Below are 18,783 nucleotides of genomic sequence, written 5' to 3' on the forward strand. Positions count from 1 at the left end.
CCAAAACCAAAAATACAAACAATGGCTCAAGATGGGACCATTCACATTTCACGTTGACCACTACAGTTAGCAGCCCCTCTGCGACAATAGCATCAGCAAAACACAGATTTTTTTAAACTTACAACTGCTTTCTTCAGTGTTTTCACTAGTTTAAATCCCCGGGTCTGTTTGAATTGAGACCTTTGCAGATAATTTGGCCCCCAGTAAAAATCTCTTGTATGGCTGGATTCTAAATTGTTATAGAAAAAAGGTGAGCACACATTGGTAGGTGCTAAGTTAACGCCCCATCTGCAAAAACCAAACAGCGATGGAGAAACACAGATTTGTAACGTGAAAATATCATATTCAGTGTTTTTACCGGTTTCAATCACCTGGTTCATTTGTTTTGGGGAGGAAGAGACCTCTGTGGATAATTCAGCTTCTAGTTAAAACCTCTTGAACAATGAACACTGAAAGGGTTCTGACCGGGAGAAGTTTAAGCTGTTTGCAATCTGCAACTCTCACCACTAGATGCCACTAAATCCTCTAAATTGCATCCAGTGGGCCTTTAAACTCTTTTAAATATTTTTATTGGTAAGTTGGCCCACTTTTTCAAAAATACCTTCTAATAAGAAAGGTATCATTCCTGCTATTTTAAAGTATCAGTCTGACTTCTTGAATCAGAGTTTTTCAATTCTACTCATAACACTTTTACATGTCTGTCAGTAGGTATTGCAGGCTTATCAGCTGGCATGCAGGCTGCATAGAAGCGGCATAGTAAAGACCGAAAAAAGGAGCTGCGAGGTGTTGAAATGTCCTGTGCAGGTCCTGTGCAGGTCTACTCCATGAATGGACCCTTAAAGCTGTGGTTTATGCAGACAAAGCAGCCAAACACACAAAAGATAGAGGGATGAGTAAAGAACACTGGAAGCCAGAGCAACAAGGTTTTTAAGGCGTGCTGCAGATTCACATAAACAACTGTCAGACGATGGTGCTAATACATCAGATAACAAATCTAAACAAGTGAGCGGCATTGTGCAACACTAGAACCCACAGTTATGATGCAGTGTGAAAAAAGTGCAGAGGCGTTTGCAGACTATGTAAGTGTATTAAATGCCATTTGAAGAGGAACTAAAATGGAACGGCATCGTCGTCTCAGCAGACACATGCAAAAGAAAAGCCACAGTCAATGTGATGATGTAATGATCACTTTCTGTTAGGACATTGTCAGAAATGGTCGCACCTTAAGAAAAAAAGCACATGAGTATTTCCTGAAAATTTTCTGAATGTTTTATGATTTACTACAGTTTCTGGATGGGTGTATGTGATAGTATGTGTGAGCGTGGGTGGCTCTGTTTGTTTGCACGTGTACTTGAGTGCTCCAACAAGTGGGTGAGCGAGCATGCGTGCTGCAGCGTGGATATACTGTAAATAGGTGCCAGTTTGTGTGTGTGTGTGTGAGTGGAGCACCTGTGCACGTGTGTGTGAGGCTGAGAACAAGCGTGGGTGCGTGTACACCTGTGGTTGTGGTGTTACTCACTCATGCACTGCAGGCCATGCTTTCTCTGCAGGGTCTTGCTGCACAGTGAGCAGGTGGCACAGCTGGAGAAAGCACCCGGCACCAGATAATGCCCGTTGCTCCTGCTGCTGCCACTGCACACTTTCTCTTTCTCTTTGGCTTCCCGCTCCTTCTCCTTCCCCCTCTCTTTCTGCTGCTCTTTTTCTCGGTTCTTACCCTGCAGAGGAACAGGAAAAGCAAACACAGAGGGAAGTCTTTACATGCAAATCTGTGTGTCCTCCTTCACTGTGGCACATAGTGCACATACATCGCATAACCATGTCAGAGGCAGGATATATAACAGGGTTTGTATAAGTGGATTAGTGACTCGTGTGGGCAGCAACTTGCACACCGGGGAACTCTTTACACCTTGGGATATGATCATTTTTTGTACAGCATTCTTTGCCCTTAAAATGCTTTTTAATGCTAATATTATTTCATATTCCAGTGCAGTTCATGCACTGTGGTATACTGCACTATCAGTTTGAAGCGACATTGTGTAGCATGTGTCTGTGGTATAGGTTTACCTTGTCTTTATTGAAGGAGCCAGTCACCCTGTTCCTTAGAGAGCTGAGAGTCCTCTTCACCTTGGTGCCTTTCTCCACCTTCTCCATACGATCCTCCTCTTCTTCATTCCTGGTTTAAGGAGCAGAAAATGAAATACACACGCATAAATAAATGAAATTTAAATAGAAACTAACAGAATTATATCATACTAATGTTGCAGTCAAGACCACCTTAACCGAGACCATAGCTGGGTTCAAAACTGTCCCCTATCTCAAATATAGTGCACTATATAGTGTGTATGCCATTTTATGGTGATGTAATGTGTTCATTTCATCCACTACATAGTGCACTATAAAATACCCACAATGCACAGCAATATGAGCGTACATACGATGTACACTACATTTAACTCCCATATACCACAATGCAGTGCAGCCGTATATTTCTGGGGGCAAAAATTCCAACGTAGTTTCCGAAATCTCGTTTGTTATTCCCTGAATGGTGATGAGTAAATGAGGGGACGGTTTCAAACACAGCTCAAGTCATGGCTAAGATGACACTCTGAGGGGTCGGGAAGACAGAGACCAGTTCAAGTCCCACACTGCATGACACATTTACAATAAAATGTGAAACATGCAAACTACAGGCACTCCTCAAATTTATGAAAGATCCACATTACCATAAAAACACCCACAGAAAACAAATCAAGATTCCTCTTCATTCACCTCTTTGGATGCATACTGTATTTACTATGCACGTACATTTAGTTTAACCCTGCAGTTGTGGTCTTGACCGGTCTTGAAATAAAATCCCCTGTCTTCTTTATCTGAGACTGAGACAAGTTACATAAATTTGGTCAAGTTCGAGACTAGACCAGACCAGACCAGGACCAAGGCTGAGACCTTTATGAATGAGTTTTGAGACCCATCTCAATATTGGTTGATCTTGATTACTACAACACTGTCACATGCTCACATTCAATAGTCACCTATATTTACTGAAACTTTTTTTGACCATCTTGAAACTATTTAAATTATTTTGTTTAATAGTTACAGTTGCAGCGATGAGAAATGTAATTTGATTGTTTAGATGTTCAAATGAATTGTCCTAACAATGCCTGTGTGCATGGAGCACCTGCTCTACCAAGTGAGCTTCTGGGCACCGCAGTCATTTTAGTTTAGAACATATCCTCAGCCAATGAAACAACGCTATACAGATACACAGGACACACAGCAACCAATTATTGAGCACATAATTATATTTCACCCAAAAGTGTCAACAGCTTTAGGGAGAAGTGAGGAAATTGATAAAGACAACACTTACTCATTAGAGAGGAACTCGTACCAAGTGACATTTCCTGAAACTTTGCTGTCTGATCTGTTGTTCCTCTGCTTCGCTCTGCAGAGGACAATGAGATGGTTTCAGTGTGCAGAGAAACTCAGTTTCAATGGAAAACTGGCCCAAATATTAACCATAGATAACTCTAATAGACTTTGACTGTAAAACAGAACAAGTGAATAGACAATCTGAGAGGATGACATGGTTTAGCCAGCAGTGCACTTTCACTATAGGAGGTGTGTTTCACTCAGTCAGCTGTGTTTCAGTGTCAGGTGAGCTCAACAGAAAAAAAACCTTTCGTACTCCACAGACACTTTCCAGGGATGATGTCATACTGTGTCAGTGCCCAAACCGACACATGCCAACACTCATAAACATGCATGCTCAGACATACACACACAGTGCCATGCTCCCCCTGTTCATAATCCAGCTCTGCTACTTCTCTGAAGACCGGGATGAGTGAGTGAGCAAGCAGACCTCCCTCTCCTATTTACTTACCCATGGTACAGCTTTAGCTCCTGCAGAACTTTCTGTACCATCAGCCTAAGACAAACAAGACACCGAGGCTGAGTGGAGGAGGAGAGGAGAGGAGAGGAGAGGAGAGGAGAGGAGAGGAGAGGAAGAGACTTCTGGGAGCTGGGTGTCAAACTGCGATTTAGTGAAGAATCCTCCCTTGTCTGCTGTGTCCACACAATCACCAGAGCACACATACTACACACTCTCACACAGACTCAAACTCACACACACACACACACACACACACACACACACACACACACACACACTAATGGGCCATCTAAGGAGCTGGGAGAGAGGACTGTGGGAGGAGGAGGTTGCAGACATATGACAAGGAGCAGAAATGTCAGGAGGGAGTGGGGAAAGCCCCCCTGCTACGTGGGAGTTAGACAGCTGTACCAGACTGTAACAATTTATAACAGTGCATGAATAAAGTACTGAACCACTCAAAGCTGCCTGCAGGTATAATTTACAGGACACAAGTGATCAACAGTGTCCTCCTGAGAATCAAACCAGAGGAGCATCTTCCATTTTTTCTTTCAAGCATCATTAACCCTTTTTGAAACGTGGGCAAATTGGTGTGATTTCTTTCAAAATCATGAGAAGAAGGCAATAAGCAACAAAAATAGCAAGAGATTTAGAAAAGTTACCTGAAAATAATCACAACAACAGTAAAAAAAACCAAACAAATAAACAAGAAAATGACCAAAAAAGTGAAAAAAAATATATTCACAATTTTGAATATAGAATTATAATGATTATGAATATGATTTTCTTTGTTGTTTTCTTTTACTAATTCTTGCAAATTGTGGGACATTTTTTGCCAAGTTGGTCATTGCCTTTTTCCCAATGTTTTGAGAGAAATCAAACCACTTTGATCAGGTTTCAAGTCAATTAAATTCAATTTTATTTATGAACCCCCTTTATCACAAATCACAATTTGCCTCAGAGGGCTTTACAGCATACGACATCCCTCTGTCCTCGGACCCCCACAGCAAGTGAGGAAAAGAGGGGTTTGAAAGGGTTAAATAGCTTATAAAACGCCTCTGAATGCAGCATCAGAAAACTGATATTGAACCAGGTTTCACAGCTGCCAGTCAGGCTGAAGCTTTTTCTGAAAAGGAAATAGATATTTCAACACATATTGCAAGTCATAAAAGTGTGTGTACTCAAGCTGCAGATGTAACTGATGTGCAGACTTACATATGTCCTTCAGTAGAATGTAAATTTTCTTCAGGGTCGAACTCCTCTGCTGCAGAACAGAAAGACGAAAAAGGTCAAATATGATGAAAGCACTTGCCCGCAGTGTGTAAAACACATAAACTAACATGTACTCTACATGTACAAACACTCAGCCCCACCTCCTGCTGCCCTTGCGGCCTGTTTTGATGTCTGCACAACACGAGAGATGTGTGCAGCACGGGAACATTCGTCTGTGGCGAGGATCTCTGAGCGGGAGTACAGATGCCTTCCATGAACACCACCAGCCTGAGAGAACTGAGGAATAAACACATTTACATCACACGAACAATTGATCTATTTTACTTTCACTCCCCTACATACAGCTGAAATAATTATCACGATAAATTATACTAGTGGATGATAACTTTTAATTAGTTGGGCTAGTGCTATTTTGTTTATATGTAGATTTTGTTTTTTTGTAACTGCGAAGGCATGTATGGGGGCTGCATTTGAGCCCAAGAAAAATTTCCCTATGGGGATGATAATGTATATCATATATCGTGTATCGTGTATCATGTATCATGTATCCTATCATACCATCGAACTTTATTGTAACGTAACGTAACATAATGTAACGTAATGTATCGTACCATATCAAATCGTATCATATCATATTGTATCATGCAATTTAATCCTGTTAAGTAACATTTGATAGAACTTCAGTTTACAGCACTTGTAGTTAATGACTTTGCCTTTTTAAAATGAAAGTATGAATTCTGATTTGTTTTTTTTTAAGGATTAAGTCCTCGGGAAAAGAATATGAAGCTGGAGCTGGAGTTTTGGAGATAAGACTCGTTGACAATATTATGTATAATGTGTCACTGTTGCTTTATTACCATGCTAGTGACCCTGGCTCTTTGACATGGGACCATCAGCCTGGAGCTATCTGTCTCCTCTCCAGGACATGCTGTGCAGCTGAACTCCTGCTCCTGGGTGGACTGGAGAAGACTTTTCTGTCCCTCCTCCTCATCATCCTCTCTCTCTCCATCGCTGTCCATGGCCGTGGTGTCCAGACTCAGTCTGGTAGTGCAGCATAGCAACAGGCACACACACACACACACACACACACACACACACAGAGCACATGGTTCATCAGGCAGTGACATGTCTCTAACCAAACAAAACTTTTGAGCGAGACACTATGTGACCTCAGTTTTTTTTTGTGTTGTTTTTCAGTTTTGGTTTTCATTGGGTATTTTGGTGCGCTGTTCATATTCAAAACCTAAAGTAACCTTGCATTACTTAAATAGCTGTAAAAGAACAACCAGCCAAACCACCAGAAGCCTGAGCCCAGTTACAGAGCAGCAAGGTTTTTTTGTTATTGTTGTTTCTGAGAGTGTTGTTCACTTATCAGGTAGAAACTTATGACTTAAGTTATGAGGTTAAGTCAAGTGCAGTATGGGTCTAATATATTTATCCTTATGAAATTAATTCATCCAATTCTTTCCATCTGTCACTTTCCAACCATCTCACCTCCTCCCCAGGTTAACAGGGGACACAGGGACGCCCCAGCTGTGCCTCCGAGATGTTGACATGGATCTGACCAGAATAGGAAAGCTGTCCAGGTCTGTCTCTCCATCTAAATCCATACTGGGTTGCTCCTCCACTTCCTCAGATCCCGTTATTCCTTTTGCTGTTTCCATTGATCCTAACAGTCCATTCAGATTAATTGTCAAGCTAAGCCCTACTGCAGGGCCAGACGAGTCACCGCTTTCAATGATACAACCCGGCAATAACTTCGGACTCAGCTGAGTGACCACAAAGTTTTGATGAAGTTCCTCTGTGGGGTGTTTATAGTAGGGGGAAGATGGTGCATTGACCTGAGGCGAGTGTGTGCTCAAAGCAGTCTGTACAGGCTCACTGATGGCAGGACTGTCTGTGTTTAGGGACACCTGTAGGCCGGCAGTCAGGGTTTTGCTCTCTGGGACTGTGGTTACTGTGGATGCAGGGGGCTGTGAAACGGGTGTCCCTCCCTCCAGGTCTTTAAAATACTCAGAGTCTCTGAGAGAGCTGAGGGCCAGCAGGTCCTCCACACTGCTGCTCAGCTCCACACAGCCAGGGCAGTCGTAGTCACTGACTACTGAACACGCATCCTGCAAGAATAGAGACCAGAGAAATTATAAAGAGGGAGGGGAGAGAGAAGAAAGAGAAAAGACATGGAGAATATAGAAGAGATACAGGTCAGCTCTGATCCAAAACTCAAGTAACTTCAGTAAATCTATAACCATGTTATCAGCTCTGAGATGCTGTACTGAGGCTTCAAATATTTTTTTAAGCAGTAGGGAGAGTGTTGTTATTAAATATGGTTTAGAGGAGGGACATCAACTGATATCAACTTCAAATGGTTTTATTTGTATTTATGTCAAATACCCTCAGAACCCCAAATCCAAAAGTGGGTTTGTCAGATTTTCAAATTCCTGATGGTCGATGAACACATCATGTGCAATGAATGCAACATAATCAGATCTAAGCTTAAAATACTTAATCAAAATTGCTTTATTCTACAGTCTAATTTAAAATGTCACCAAAAAGAAACCATTTGCACTAACCTGATCCCGTTACAACAAACAAACAAACAAACAAACAAACAAACAAACAAACAAATAAACAAACAAACAAACGTTAAACAATGTACTTCTGCATACATGACAAAGCCCTTTTTTTTAAGCTTCAGGATTTAATTTTCAACTTTTAACTTTTGTTCAAAAAATGTATAATTTTCCCTCCAATCAATCAAGGAGTCTCATGGAAAGAAAGAAAGATAAAGAGCAGTTCCAGAAAGATAAAGATTAAAAAAAAATCACACCCCAGCTATCCCCTTCCTATGATAAATAACGTACAACCCCTTATAATGTCTACCATGTTTGCCATCTTATTTAAAAAGCTCAGCATGCTTACATTTGCTTGTCAGCTCTACACAAAAAGTTTGGCTGAGGTTGATGGGAATGTCATTAGTTTCACAGGTATTTGGTTGTAATCTAAAGACGGCAATCTATCTAACAGTTTTTCACTTAAAAAAAAAAGCTTAATCTAATGGTGGTGCTCAATGAAAAGTCAGGGGATCACCAGTCATGAGAATTCATTGTGTGGGAACTATAATCCTTCCAGTAGTTATAGACATTAGATATTAGATATTAGATATTTTAGTCTGACAGACAGCTATCCTTGGAGCCTGGCTGCTAGCACGGCTAAATAAGGAAGGAGAAAATATTGAAAATAATAGGGATCTGCATCAAGAATAAAGAGCTTTACCTGATCTTTATTGGTGCTACCAAAGAAGACATCCTCAGCGATGGAGGCGGGGGATAGTGAGGAGGAGGATCCAGTCCCGCTGGGAGTATGAGGCTGGGCACTGAGCTGGGCACTGGGGGGCCCGCAGGGTGGACTACATGGCTTGCACTCTGATGCTGAAAGATAATGGATGTGATGTTATAAACATTTCCCCGAAAAACTGAATAACTTTGACAGTACCGTGAAGAGAAAAAGAACACAAAAAAGGCAGATGTAGCAGCTTTCAACAGCTGCACAACACCTGTGTAATCAATTTGAGCGATTTTGTGTATGATGGGGAAAAAGCTCAGTTACAGCCTCTTGCTCCAGCCTCTCATTGAAAGCTCCTTTACATTTCCATTGCATAAACAGATTCCTGGATTCACATGATGCCACAAACCACTGTCATCACCACAAACTGCTCGGTGAGCCAGCAATAGTCTCCATGTCAGTGGTGGAGAGCTGGAGATTATTCCCTTACTTTCAGCGGCCTGGGAAGCTGCTTGCCTGTGGTGAATAATGTCATATACAATCGCAAATACATACCGTATTAAGGAAATGTACAGTCAAAGTTTGTATCACATATTTGAGGTAAAAAAAAGTGTAACTGTAACATTTCTTGCATTTTTTATTAATGAAAACCAAACGTAGCAGTGTCTCTTGGCGTCTGAAAAGTCTGTTAAGGCGTCTGAGTGTGTCATGTTCACTGTTAGGGTTTCAGCCACACCATGCCCATCTGAGGAGGGGAGAGCCGCAGCTACGACAGGTTACATAAGCCTCATTTCATAAGGGACGCCTCCCGTGAACCCGAGCCTTACCCTAAGCCAGCCTGGCTCCACAGGGCCTGACTCAATTCTCCTTGAATAGATTTTGCCCTGTTTCTGTTCCCCTTTGAAGGTTAATTTTCTGATTTAACATGACCAGTGTAAACAGGTATTCTGCTGCCGCTAATGCACCGCATGTCATGTTTTATCTGTGATTTTTCAGGGATGAAGGAATGGTGAAAGAGATGCCGCTCTGACTCTCTGGAGTATATATTTAGCTGTGGAGCACAAAAGGAAAAAGATAGCCGCACTGACATTTTTCACTGAGTTTCTCCCGTTGTTTAAACATCCAGAAGGCATGGAACAGTATTGGCAGTAGTCATGTTTCTTTCCACCTCACAAATTGGTCTCCACCAACGCCTGAGAGATATGTTTTGCTCTTTAGTGTCTAAATGATCCACCATGTTAAACCAGCTAGACACTAACTGTGTCTGTCTGTTGTTTGGTGCTGGCCAGATTAGTCTACAGCAGGTTTATCAGACATTTTTTGCTAAAAACAACTGCCTATAGTTGCTGGAAACAAGGTTGATGAGTGCAGTGGTGCAAGGGATGAGCATCAGTATCGCACCAAAATAACCCAGTCCCATAAAGTATTAGAACTTCTCCAGTAAAACAATACCTGCATTCAATCTTTCTTTTTTGGTACACAGATCTAGAAAAAAGACTATTTGTGTGGTTCTGCTCTCAGACGATCACTGCACACGTTCTTCAATGTAATGCAACCTGTGATTAGCTCACTTCTGCAGCAGCTACTACCCAGACAGTCTGGTGGAGTCAAGCATGGAGTATTTAGACAGAAGATTTTGTACAGTTATTTAGTGAATCTTTTAATAATTTGAACAATATCAACATGTATTTGTGTAAAAATAATTTGAAAAGGAAGGAATGGTAGCTGTATTTTATGCAACTGTATGTGTCCACTTACATTATGAGTATCAATAAAGTACTCCATTGGTATCTGTCCCACTTTAAGGGTACTGGTATTGGTACTCGTAATTTTTTAAATGATACGCAGCCCTATGTGGGACTCAACAGTAAATTTGTGGGCTAAGAGATACTAAAATACTACAAGAAATAACCCTTTCCACATTTGTGATTTAATACGAATTTAATATAGAATATTAATAAAAGCAGCTTTAAAGGAATACTTTACCCTGCAAATGATCATCTGTATATCAATTACTCACCCTGGGTTAAGCTGAATCATTGAAGAAAAAATTTAAGAATCAAAAAAAAGAGGAAATACTTGATGAACAAACTCTCACAGAACTCATGCAGTAAAATCTAAGTCTCATTTATCCCACTGTATGCTCAGTACTCCACAAAGCACTGCTGCTAAAACCTTAGTATTCAAAACACTTCCGCATAAAAAGCGCAAGCGCACTACTAATCCATGCAGCCGACTCTTTATATGGAAGCGTTTCAAACATTACAGTTTGAGAGAAAATGCATGTGTTTAGGAAGTACTAAGCAAACGACTGGAGAAAAGAGACTTATTATACTGCACAAGTTGTGTGAGAGTTTTGCTGTTCTTAAACTTGGACCTATGACTTTAATTCCTTAAGAATTTCAGGCTATTCTCACAAACGGTTGGTACTTTTTCCTACAAAAAATGAAACCCTAACCCCAATTCCTGCTCATCATGCGTATTTTGAAAGGCCGCGATCACATTACCAATGCACTGACGTGAGAAAACAAGGAACTGGTCCTGAACAGTAACACAGCAGGTTGGTATGGTGGATTTGCCCCAAAAAGGGGACATTCCCATGGGAACGTATATATGGAACCGAGAACTTCAAGTGAACTTTGAGATATTTTAAGCTACCCCCTTGCAGTGTTTTTTCTCCTTAATGTAACCATAGTAACTACTACTGCCTAAACCTGATCTCCTCGACTGTACACTAATTACGCAACGGTACGTTAAGGACAAAACGTCATTCATCGTGTGGTAATTCGTATGATATCTTACGAACTGTTGTGTGTGCATTTTCATAGGATAGAATACAAACCATTCTATGAGAATACGTTGAGAATTTTTAACTTTTTTGGAAGAACAAAGTTGAGAGTGAGCAAAATTGACATACAAGTGATCAGTCAGGGGTGAAGTATGCTACAGTGTATTTGATTTTGGACATGTTCTGTATGTTCATGTTGCTGCCACAACTTTTAAATCATTGGACGTCATCACACTCACTTCCATTGTGAGTTCAGCCCAGATAGTCATCGCATCAGCAGACCTGCGTTTTTATCTGAGTCAGAGGCCCTGCTTACTAACGGCAACACAACTTGAAGTTAGAGATATTTTATTGCAGATAATTCTAACATTATTTGCGACTGTTTTAATTTGAGTGTTTGTGTGTGTGTGTGTGTGTGTGTGTGTAAAGATTGTTTTGTATGGCTCGCTCTTCGACCGCAGGTAGTGTGGTGTGTAGATTTTGGGCCCCACTCTGAGTCCTGCACCATGTCCTGCTATAAACCAGCAGCATCCACTCCCCCCTGCTTCAGCGCGACAGCCAGAGATGCTCTCACATAAACACACAGACAGACAGTGTAGATCTATTTTCTATATTACTAAATCACTGCCTGAGGCTGCGGGGATGGCAGTGTCCCCGCTGGAGGGAGAATTTGTTTGCGTCCAAACCCCACTCGTGTTAAGTGTAAACTCAGACGCTCGGTACAGACACTGCAGTGGCTGCTTGATGCTGTCTTGTAGTGCCGCTGTAGCCTTTTATGGTTGGCCTCTCATATCTGCTAATACATCACACAAGGATGAAACATCAGTGTGTGCGTCTCTGTGTGTGAGTGCATGCTCAGGTGTGTGTCTCCATAACCGTTTTGGCACTGTCACAGTCAGCTGTTTTCCCCACAGTTTGGCTCCACATAACAAAGGGTGGTCTGCTACTAAAACTAATGAGTATTATCAAATAGTAAATCACCAAATTATATCAACACCTCCCCTAAAACTCTTTGAATTATTACAGTTATTGTTTACTCAAAACAATACTTCATGTTCTTTGTATTCTTTTTTTTATGTTTGATTTTGTTCCTCTTTTCTCTGCATTATAATTCTGCAACTGTAACTTCTTTCTACTCTGTTTTGTGGACTCTCTCCTTATCTTGGTTTTGATTTGAGGCTACATAAGTAAAATTAACTTGACTTGGCCTGACGAATGCCCTTCAATTAATCTATCTAATTTAATCTAATTAATCTATTATACTGAAATCTGTGCAACTTTAAAGTCCTGTGTGTAGCATTTGGGGGGTTATATTGGCAGTAAAACTATGTTTTCCTGAAAATCGTTGTGTGTTTTCCTTACCTCCTCCACAGAGTCTGCCATGTTGTTCTACGGTTGCCCAGAAAGGACAAATCAAACAATGGCTCTAGGTAGGGACATTCACACTTTCATGTTTTCGATTTGGGCATTGTAGTTCTCCTACACGCTCGGCACAAAGACGAAGTTTCAGTTCTGCAATCGCACTGCTAGGCAGAGGTGGGACCACATCATTGTTTTGTAAGTCACAAGTAAGTCTCAGGACTTTGCAGGAAAGTCCCAAGTCAAAAATAAACTTTGAATTTTGAGGCCTATACAAGTCATATTGCGCTCTTCACCAAATGTAATGTCAAACAAATTAAATTTACAAAATTCCCAAGTCAAGTATGAAAAGTTCCTCGTCAAAGAAGGCAAATCCCAATTTAAGTTGGAGGTCAAGACTGCTAAATCCAGACTCAAGCCCCAAAATCTAAACTTTGAGTTTCATGTCCCAAGTCATATTGCACTCTTCACCAAATGCAATGACACATTAACAACAGCCTACAAATTTAAAGAATGCTTTTTTAAAAATTATATTTACTTGTTGCTTTGTTAAAGTAAGTGTGACTGAGCTTAATTATTTTTAAAAAATATCAACAGTGCACTCTTACAGCATACAGCCATTTAACCAGTAGCCTACCACACCTGAATTAATTGTGTGTTTTTGTCCTGTTTTGTTGTTTTTAGTTCATCTCATACTGGAAAAATGTCTGAAACTTTTGCCTCCCAAATCGTCATGGGAGAAGGCATCAGGTATTTTCATGCCAAAAGGCTCAAGTCCCAGTGAAGTCCCCAGATATTGGCGTTAAAGCAAGTGGAGCTGGAAGTCTTTTATGAGTTTTGCAAGTCGAGTCTATAGTCACCAAATTTGTAACACGAGTCTGACTTGAGTTCAAGTCAGGGGGCTCGAGTTCACATTTCTGCAGCTAGATGCCACCAAATCCTAAACTCTAGACCTTTAAACTGTTAAGTGGGAAACTGCGAGGATTGTTCTCATGACAAAACTGTTGATGACTGTCCCAGTGGTGCAGGATTTTGTTATAAAACAGTTTAGTATTTTGTTAAAACTAACAGAGAAAAGCAATTACAATGAAGTAAGCACAGCTTTAAATCTATAAAAATCCTCTACTTCTATAATAATAAGTCAGTTTATATTCAATTCTGCACAAGAGGTGTTATTTTCATCATGCAGAATGTAAATGACAGATTGGAGTGCTACATTATGTAAACCCTGTTTGATAAGCATTGCAAAACGGAAGCCATTTGAACAAATGTGACAAAAAGGAAATGAGGGCACATGACTACACAGCGTACTGTACACATATGTTGGTAAATCTACATGACAATAACACGAGGAACTCAGGCATCTTATGATACAGTCAGTTGATTATATGTACATGATGGGTTTATGATAACGCAGATGTGTTTTCAACAGAGACAAGAGTACATCTTTTCATGTATGGTCATTCTGACCACACACACACACACACACACACACACACACACACACACACACACTATAGATTACCCAACTACAAAAACCACAGATGACAAGATAAAGATCACACTTGTAACTCGTCGAACATAAATGAAATATTTAATACTTCAAATAATGTGTTTGGATTAAGGTCAAAGTGACCAATCAGTATCTGGATGATTAACAGACTTGTGTGTAAGTGTGTGAGTGTGCGTGTGCGTGTGTCAGATGTTGTGTGCAGGTGAAAACAGAACACAGAGGCCGTTAGATCTGAGGTTGAAGCGCACATCAAAACAACTGTCATCTCACAGATCCTCTTTGATCAGAAATTCGTCCAACTACTGTTTCAAAGCCCTGAGCTACACAGACACCACGGCTGAAGCAAAATGGAAGCGTCCCACATGGCTTCTTTATGTCTCCAAAAAACATCATCTTCCTCTGACGACAACAGCATGAGTACAGACAGCATGAAATAATTCAAGCTCTGTGTGTTATGGAGAAACATCAACAAAAAAATAAGAGTTGTAGCATCTGTAGTGTGCATAAAGCTCCACTTTTCTGTCTCTTTCTCTGGTCTTGCTTCATAGAATTACTTAAAATCACATCAATAGTACCCCAAATATCCCTTTAAAAAAACAAACTTAATTTAGGCTCTACAGGTTACAGTAGCTGCACTATAGCCAGCATCATCAGTTTAAATGGTAGCTTGCAGTTACAGATGCATGGTGGCATTTGTGCATTCTCACATTTCAAACAATGCACCAGGTTAGAAATGACTCACTGAACTTTGCAAAAAAATCTCATCTGATCCACTGCAACTTTTGCTCACCACGAGCCCCAATCAGGTCAAGATATTAAACAACAGCCAGCACATCTTCTTGAGGTCAAATCCAGACCAGTCCATGACCTCTACTGAATGAAGACTCCTCTCTAATTTCAGTTTTACCCTCTCAATATTCCCTCTGTGCTGCCCAGCGATCCAAAAACGCCCAAATATGTACACTTAATGTAAAAGCAGTACCTCTCTTGAAGGACCATCTCTTCATCCAGAGTTTGGAGAAGGACGGCCAGGAGTTGTTAAGAGGAGAGTCCGCCATAAGAGCAGAACAGTGGGGAGGCCAGCTGGAACTGGAGCTCGCTCACACTGGAGCTCTGGCACCCAGTGAGAGGAAGAGAGAGGGGGGAGAAGAGAGGAGAGGAGAGGAGAGGAGAGAGGAGAGGAGAGGAGAGGGCAGGAGAAGAGAGGAGGGACAGAGGGAGGGGAGTCGAGAAAGAGAAGGAGGGAAGGAAGAGGGAGCTGCTGGTTGGGGATTACCTTTCCAAAGACTCCAGTGGAGAGAGAAACAGAGCAGGAGAGCAAAAAAAGGAGGCAGTGGAAAGGAAAAGGAGGCATTTTGCTTTGGATATATAACTTAACGCATACATGTTCCAACAATCAGTGGATCCTAGTTTATTAAAAAAAACTTTCAATAGATCTAAACTGTTAATATTTTATAAGATTGCTAGATGACAAGAGACTAAGGAGGAGATCAGAAATGGGTGTTTGGAGTAACACAGGAGTGAGCAGAGGGGTATTAAAGGGAAGAAAACTGTATTTTAATAGTCAAATATCTCAGTTAAATGCCTCAAAAAAAAGCATGTTTTACTGTTCCAGGCCAGTTTAAAGATGTCATTGTTTCAGGGAAATAGTGCAGAAAAACAAAAAGAGAAGGAAGTACACGCAATGAAACTATAGGGCAATGAAACATGCAGGGTGTTTTTCTTATTCTGAGTCATTGTGGCACAAGCCATCATATCTTCTGGGAAGTAAAGCAAGTCAAGTCTCTTAAAAAAAAAAAAAAAAAAAAGCTTAAGAAACTGTGAAAAGGGGCAATTATCGTATAGCAGAGAGAAGATCTGTTACTGCTACTAGACATAGAGCCTGACAATTGTTGCAACCATTGTGGTTCTTAATTTGCGCAAGTGTAACTACGGATGACTGTCAAGTTCAGCTCACTGCACATCAAGTGGAAAAGTCTTCTTACTTTCCCACAGACAGAGGAGGCAGAGCGCTGGCACAGAGGAGGCAAGGAAATGTGCTAAACAAGAACTCTACTGCAGAGAAACACCTCACCTTTCTAAGAATGCAGAGACACATGCAGCTTAAGGTCTGGGCCCAAGTGTGCAGATCACTTTCAAACACAGAAACTCTACTTACATTTGATGGTGGGTGACAGATGGCAGCATGTACGTCCTCTCTGTTCACCAAAACGAGGCACAAGAGGGGAGAAAAGTTGGTTTAAAGTCCTTCAGGTCTGACTGCGTGAACGTTGGGTTCGCCCTCTCACTGACTGCAGAGAGCCAGCAGCCAGCAACAAGGTCTCAACCCTGCTTCCTCTTTTTTTCTCGTTCTGTGCAGCTGAGAGCAAAGGGTTGCTGAATGGCCCACACGTACAGTTTCACACTTTGCTGCTGCTTTAAAATGTGTTGTGGCAGCTCACGATGGTAGCTGAGTGCTATTGCAGAAGTGTTTGTGAAGTCTTGTGTTGACAATGAGTGACCTGACAATAAACCTTTGTGCTGCACACTCAGCAGCTCAGATAACATTGAGGCAGTGCATTCAAGATTCTGACTTTCATCAGTCTGTTTGCATCTTCATGTTTTGCAACTGTCTGCACGGCTCTGAGAAACTGGGTTAGGAGGAACTGGCTGTGTTTATAGTGGTTTAGTCGCTGTTTCTCTGCTCGTCATCTTTGAATGAACGTTGAGGCTCACGTGAACGAGCTGCGGGGCCTGATGTCTTCCCCTGAAACACAATTTACAATACAATACAATTTTACATTTTAAATGAAGTCAAAGTGAAAGAAATATAATTGATAATAAATATAAAAAATCCACTCTTGCTGTATTGCATATGGGTGTCGTGTTGTGTTTCCAGTATCCCAACTGTACTGTCGCTCTTTCAGTATTTCTTTTCATTATTCCTTTTCCCTCAGCTTTACTCAGTGTTATATCCATAATCTCATCCTGTTTCTGTCCTTACCTCCTCCAGCCATGCTTGTTTTAAAGGGCTACTGCAGTCCACTTTAGATGATGTGGCACACTTTGATTGGATTATGGACATCCAATCAAATAAGTTTGTGCATTTGCACAGAGTCAAACAAATCATCTAAACTTCCCCCATTCACTGGAATGAAAGGAGGACCTGAATGGGTTAAAACACTGTCGGGTAGTTTTATAAAGCAATCATCTGCTATTTGGATTTTATCCACACATATTGTTAAATTGTGTTGTTTATACTTATTCATGTTTAACTATATTGTGTGCTTTTTTATCTTAATGTTGTTTGTCTTAACCATTGTACATACTCTATCTTCATATTGTATTGTTTTTATTATTGTGTGATGCCTTTTAATATCAGGCAAGGGACTAAATAAATTACGAATTATTTATAAAGTAATCCTGTGTTTTATGTAAAAAAAAAATATTTTGCCTGTGTTACACGGTCACATTAGAATTATACGGTTTTGTCTGCGTTCTGAGCACTTTGAAGTTATTCACCTTCAAAGTTTTGCATTACTAATAACATAAATGATACAAACCTGTTTTTATTTTCTAAATAAAAACTCCAAAAATGCATGTAACTTAAACAACACCTTTCGTATTGTTAATGAGTTGTCACAGAATAAGAACATATGAATAACTCAATTTTGACAAAAAAAAAAGTAAGATTGAGCCTTATAATTAAAATAATAAAAGCCTTAAAAGGTGACAATATAATAACAGAAATTACAGCTGTCAGACAAATGTAGCATTAAGTAACAAAAATGGAAATAAAGTACCTCAATACTGTACTCATATTGGAAGAATCGACTTTGTTGCTTTCCTCCACTGGTGACAAAAATAAATCTCTACTAACATTCAGTTTATGAGTTATTTTTCATAGCTTTAAACAGCGTCTTCAGTCTTCATCCTTGAAGTGATAACACTTACTCATATGGCTAAAAGATGAAAGAATTTTCTGCCTGCGTGCCTTAGTCCATGATTAATGATCACAAGAAGACAAATATTCTCCAATAATTTTATTCATAATTTTAATATAAACAGTTAATTGTTGAATAATTTACACACAGCAAGATTTTTATTTTCATATCATTGCAACATTTTCTGTACATGTCACTACTTGGCTCTCCTTTGAAAACATAGAAAAAATAAATTGTCAAGCGTTCATTTAGTCATGGCACATTTTTGATCCTGTACACTATGCATGTATTTCTGTCTCTGTGTGTGTGTGTTGTGTGTGTTCAATATGTCGATATATGTGATACATAAAGATAATGGCACATTTGGATCCAGTGTGATGGATGAAGCGTTCTCTGTGGGTTGCGGGTTTTGGGGGGGTTTTTTTTGGACTGTACATACACACATATACACCTGCTGTCTGCAACGATGTCTCAACATAATGTATACACAACATATCCCAAAATTAATACATCAGCATATTCATCGGCAATAAATGACATTAATAAAGAGGTATCCTGCAAGACTACACACAGCATTCTGGGGACCACCTATGTGCACTGAGGAGAGAAAGACGCGAAGGACACAGAGAGGAAGAGGAGGAGCAGCGATCAGAGACAAAGAAAGCCGTGGTAAAGACTCCAACAGAGGACGACACAGACGCAACTCCACTGATTTAAACAACGTACAGCACAGGGAACAGGATAGAGATAAATATAAGGTGTGTAAACTGGAGCAGACCACTGGACCGACTGATGACTC

At 40.4% G+C, this 18,783-nt stretch overlaps 1 protein-coding gene across 5 annotated transcripts in view; it reads right to left on the minus strand.

Annotated features, from left to right (window-relative positions):
- The window catches only part of arhgef18b (rho/rac guanine nucleotide exchange factor (GEF) 18b), a 57,412-nt gene extending 41,110 nt beyond the window's left edge, over nucleotides 1-16,302 (minus strand). For 3 of the 5 annotated variants that reach the window (XM_042516714.1, XM_042516719.1, XM_042516707.1), the window contains exons 1-9: nucleotides 15,044-15,177; nucleotides 8,393-8,547; nucleotides 6,614-7,233; nucleotides 5,977-6,160; nucleotides 5,260-5,395; nucleotides 5,102-5,150; nucleotides 3,368-3,442; nucleotides 2,065-2,173; nucleotides 1,520-1,715 (exon numbers count right to left, since the gene is read on the minus strand). In XM_042516714.1, the coding sequence (XP_042372648.1) occupies nucleotides 1,520-1,715; nucleotides 2,065-2,173; nucleotides 3,368-3,442; nucleotides 5,102-5,150; nucleotides 5,260-5,395; nucleotides 5,977-6,160; nucleotides 6,614-7,233; nucleotides 8,393-8,547; nucleotides 15,044-15,119 (1,600 nt within the window). In that variant the 5' untranslated portion in view covers nucleotides 15,120-15,177. Of the gene's footprint in view, nucleotides 1-1,519; nucleotides 1,716-2,064; nucleotides 2,174-3,367; nucleotides 3,443-3,880; nucleotides 3,949-5,101; nucleotides 5,151-5,259; nucleotides 5,396-5,976; nucleotides 6,161-6,613; nucleotides 7,234-8,392; nucleotides 8,548-15,043; nucleotides 15,178-16,219 lie in introns of those variants that run through there. The other 2 variants (XM_042516727.1, XM_042516733.1) reach the window with 2 other exon arrangements.
- Between the last annotated feature and the right edge of the window lie 2,481 nt (nucleotides 16,303-18,783).

Source organism: Plectropomus leopardus, chromosome 3, assembly GCF_008729295.1.
Source record: "Plectropomus leopardus isolate mb chromosome 3, YSFRI_Pleo_2.0, whole genome shotgun sequence".
In the NCBI taxonomy this organism is placed as follows: Eukaryota; Metazoa; Chordata; class Actinopteri; order Perciformes; family Serranidae; genus Plectropomus; species Plectropomus leopardus.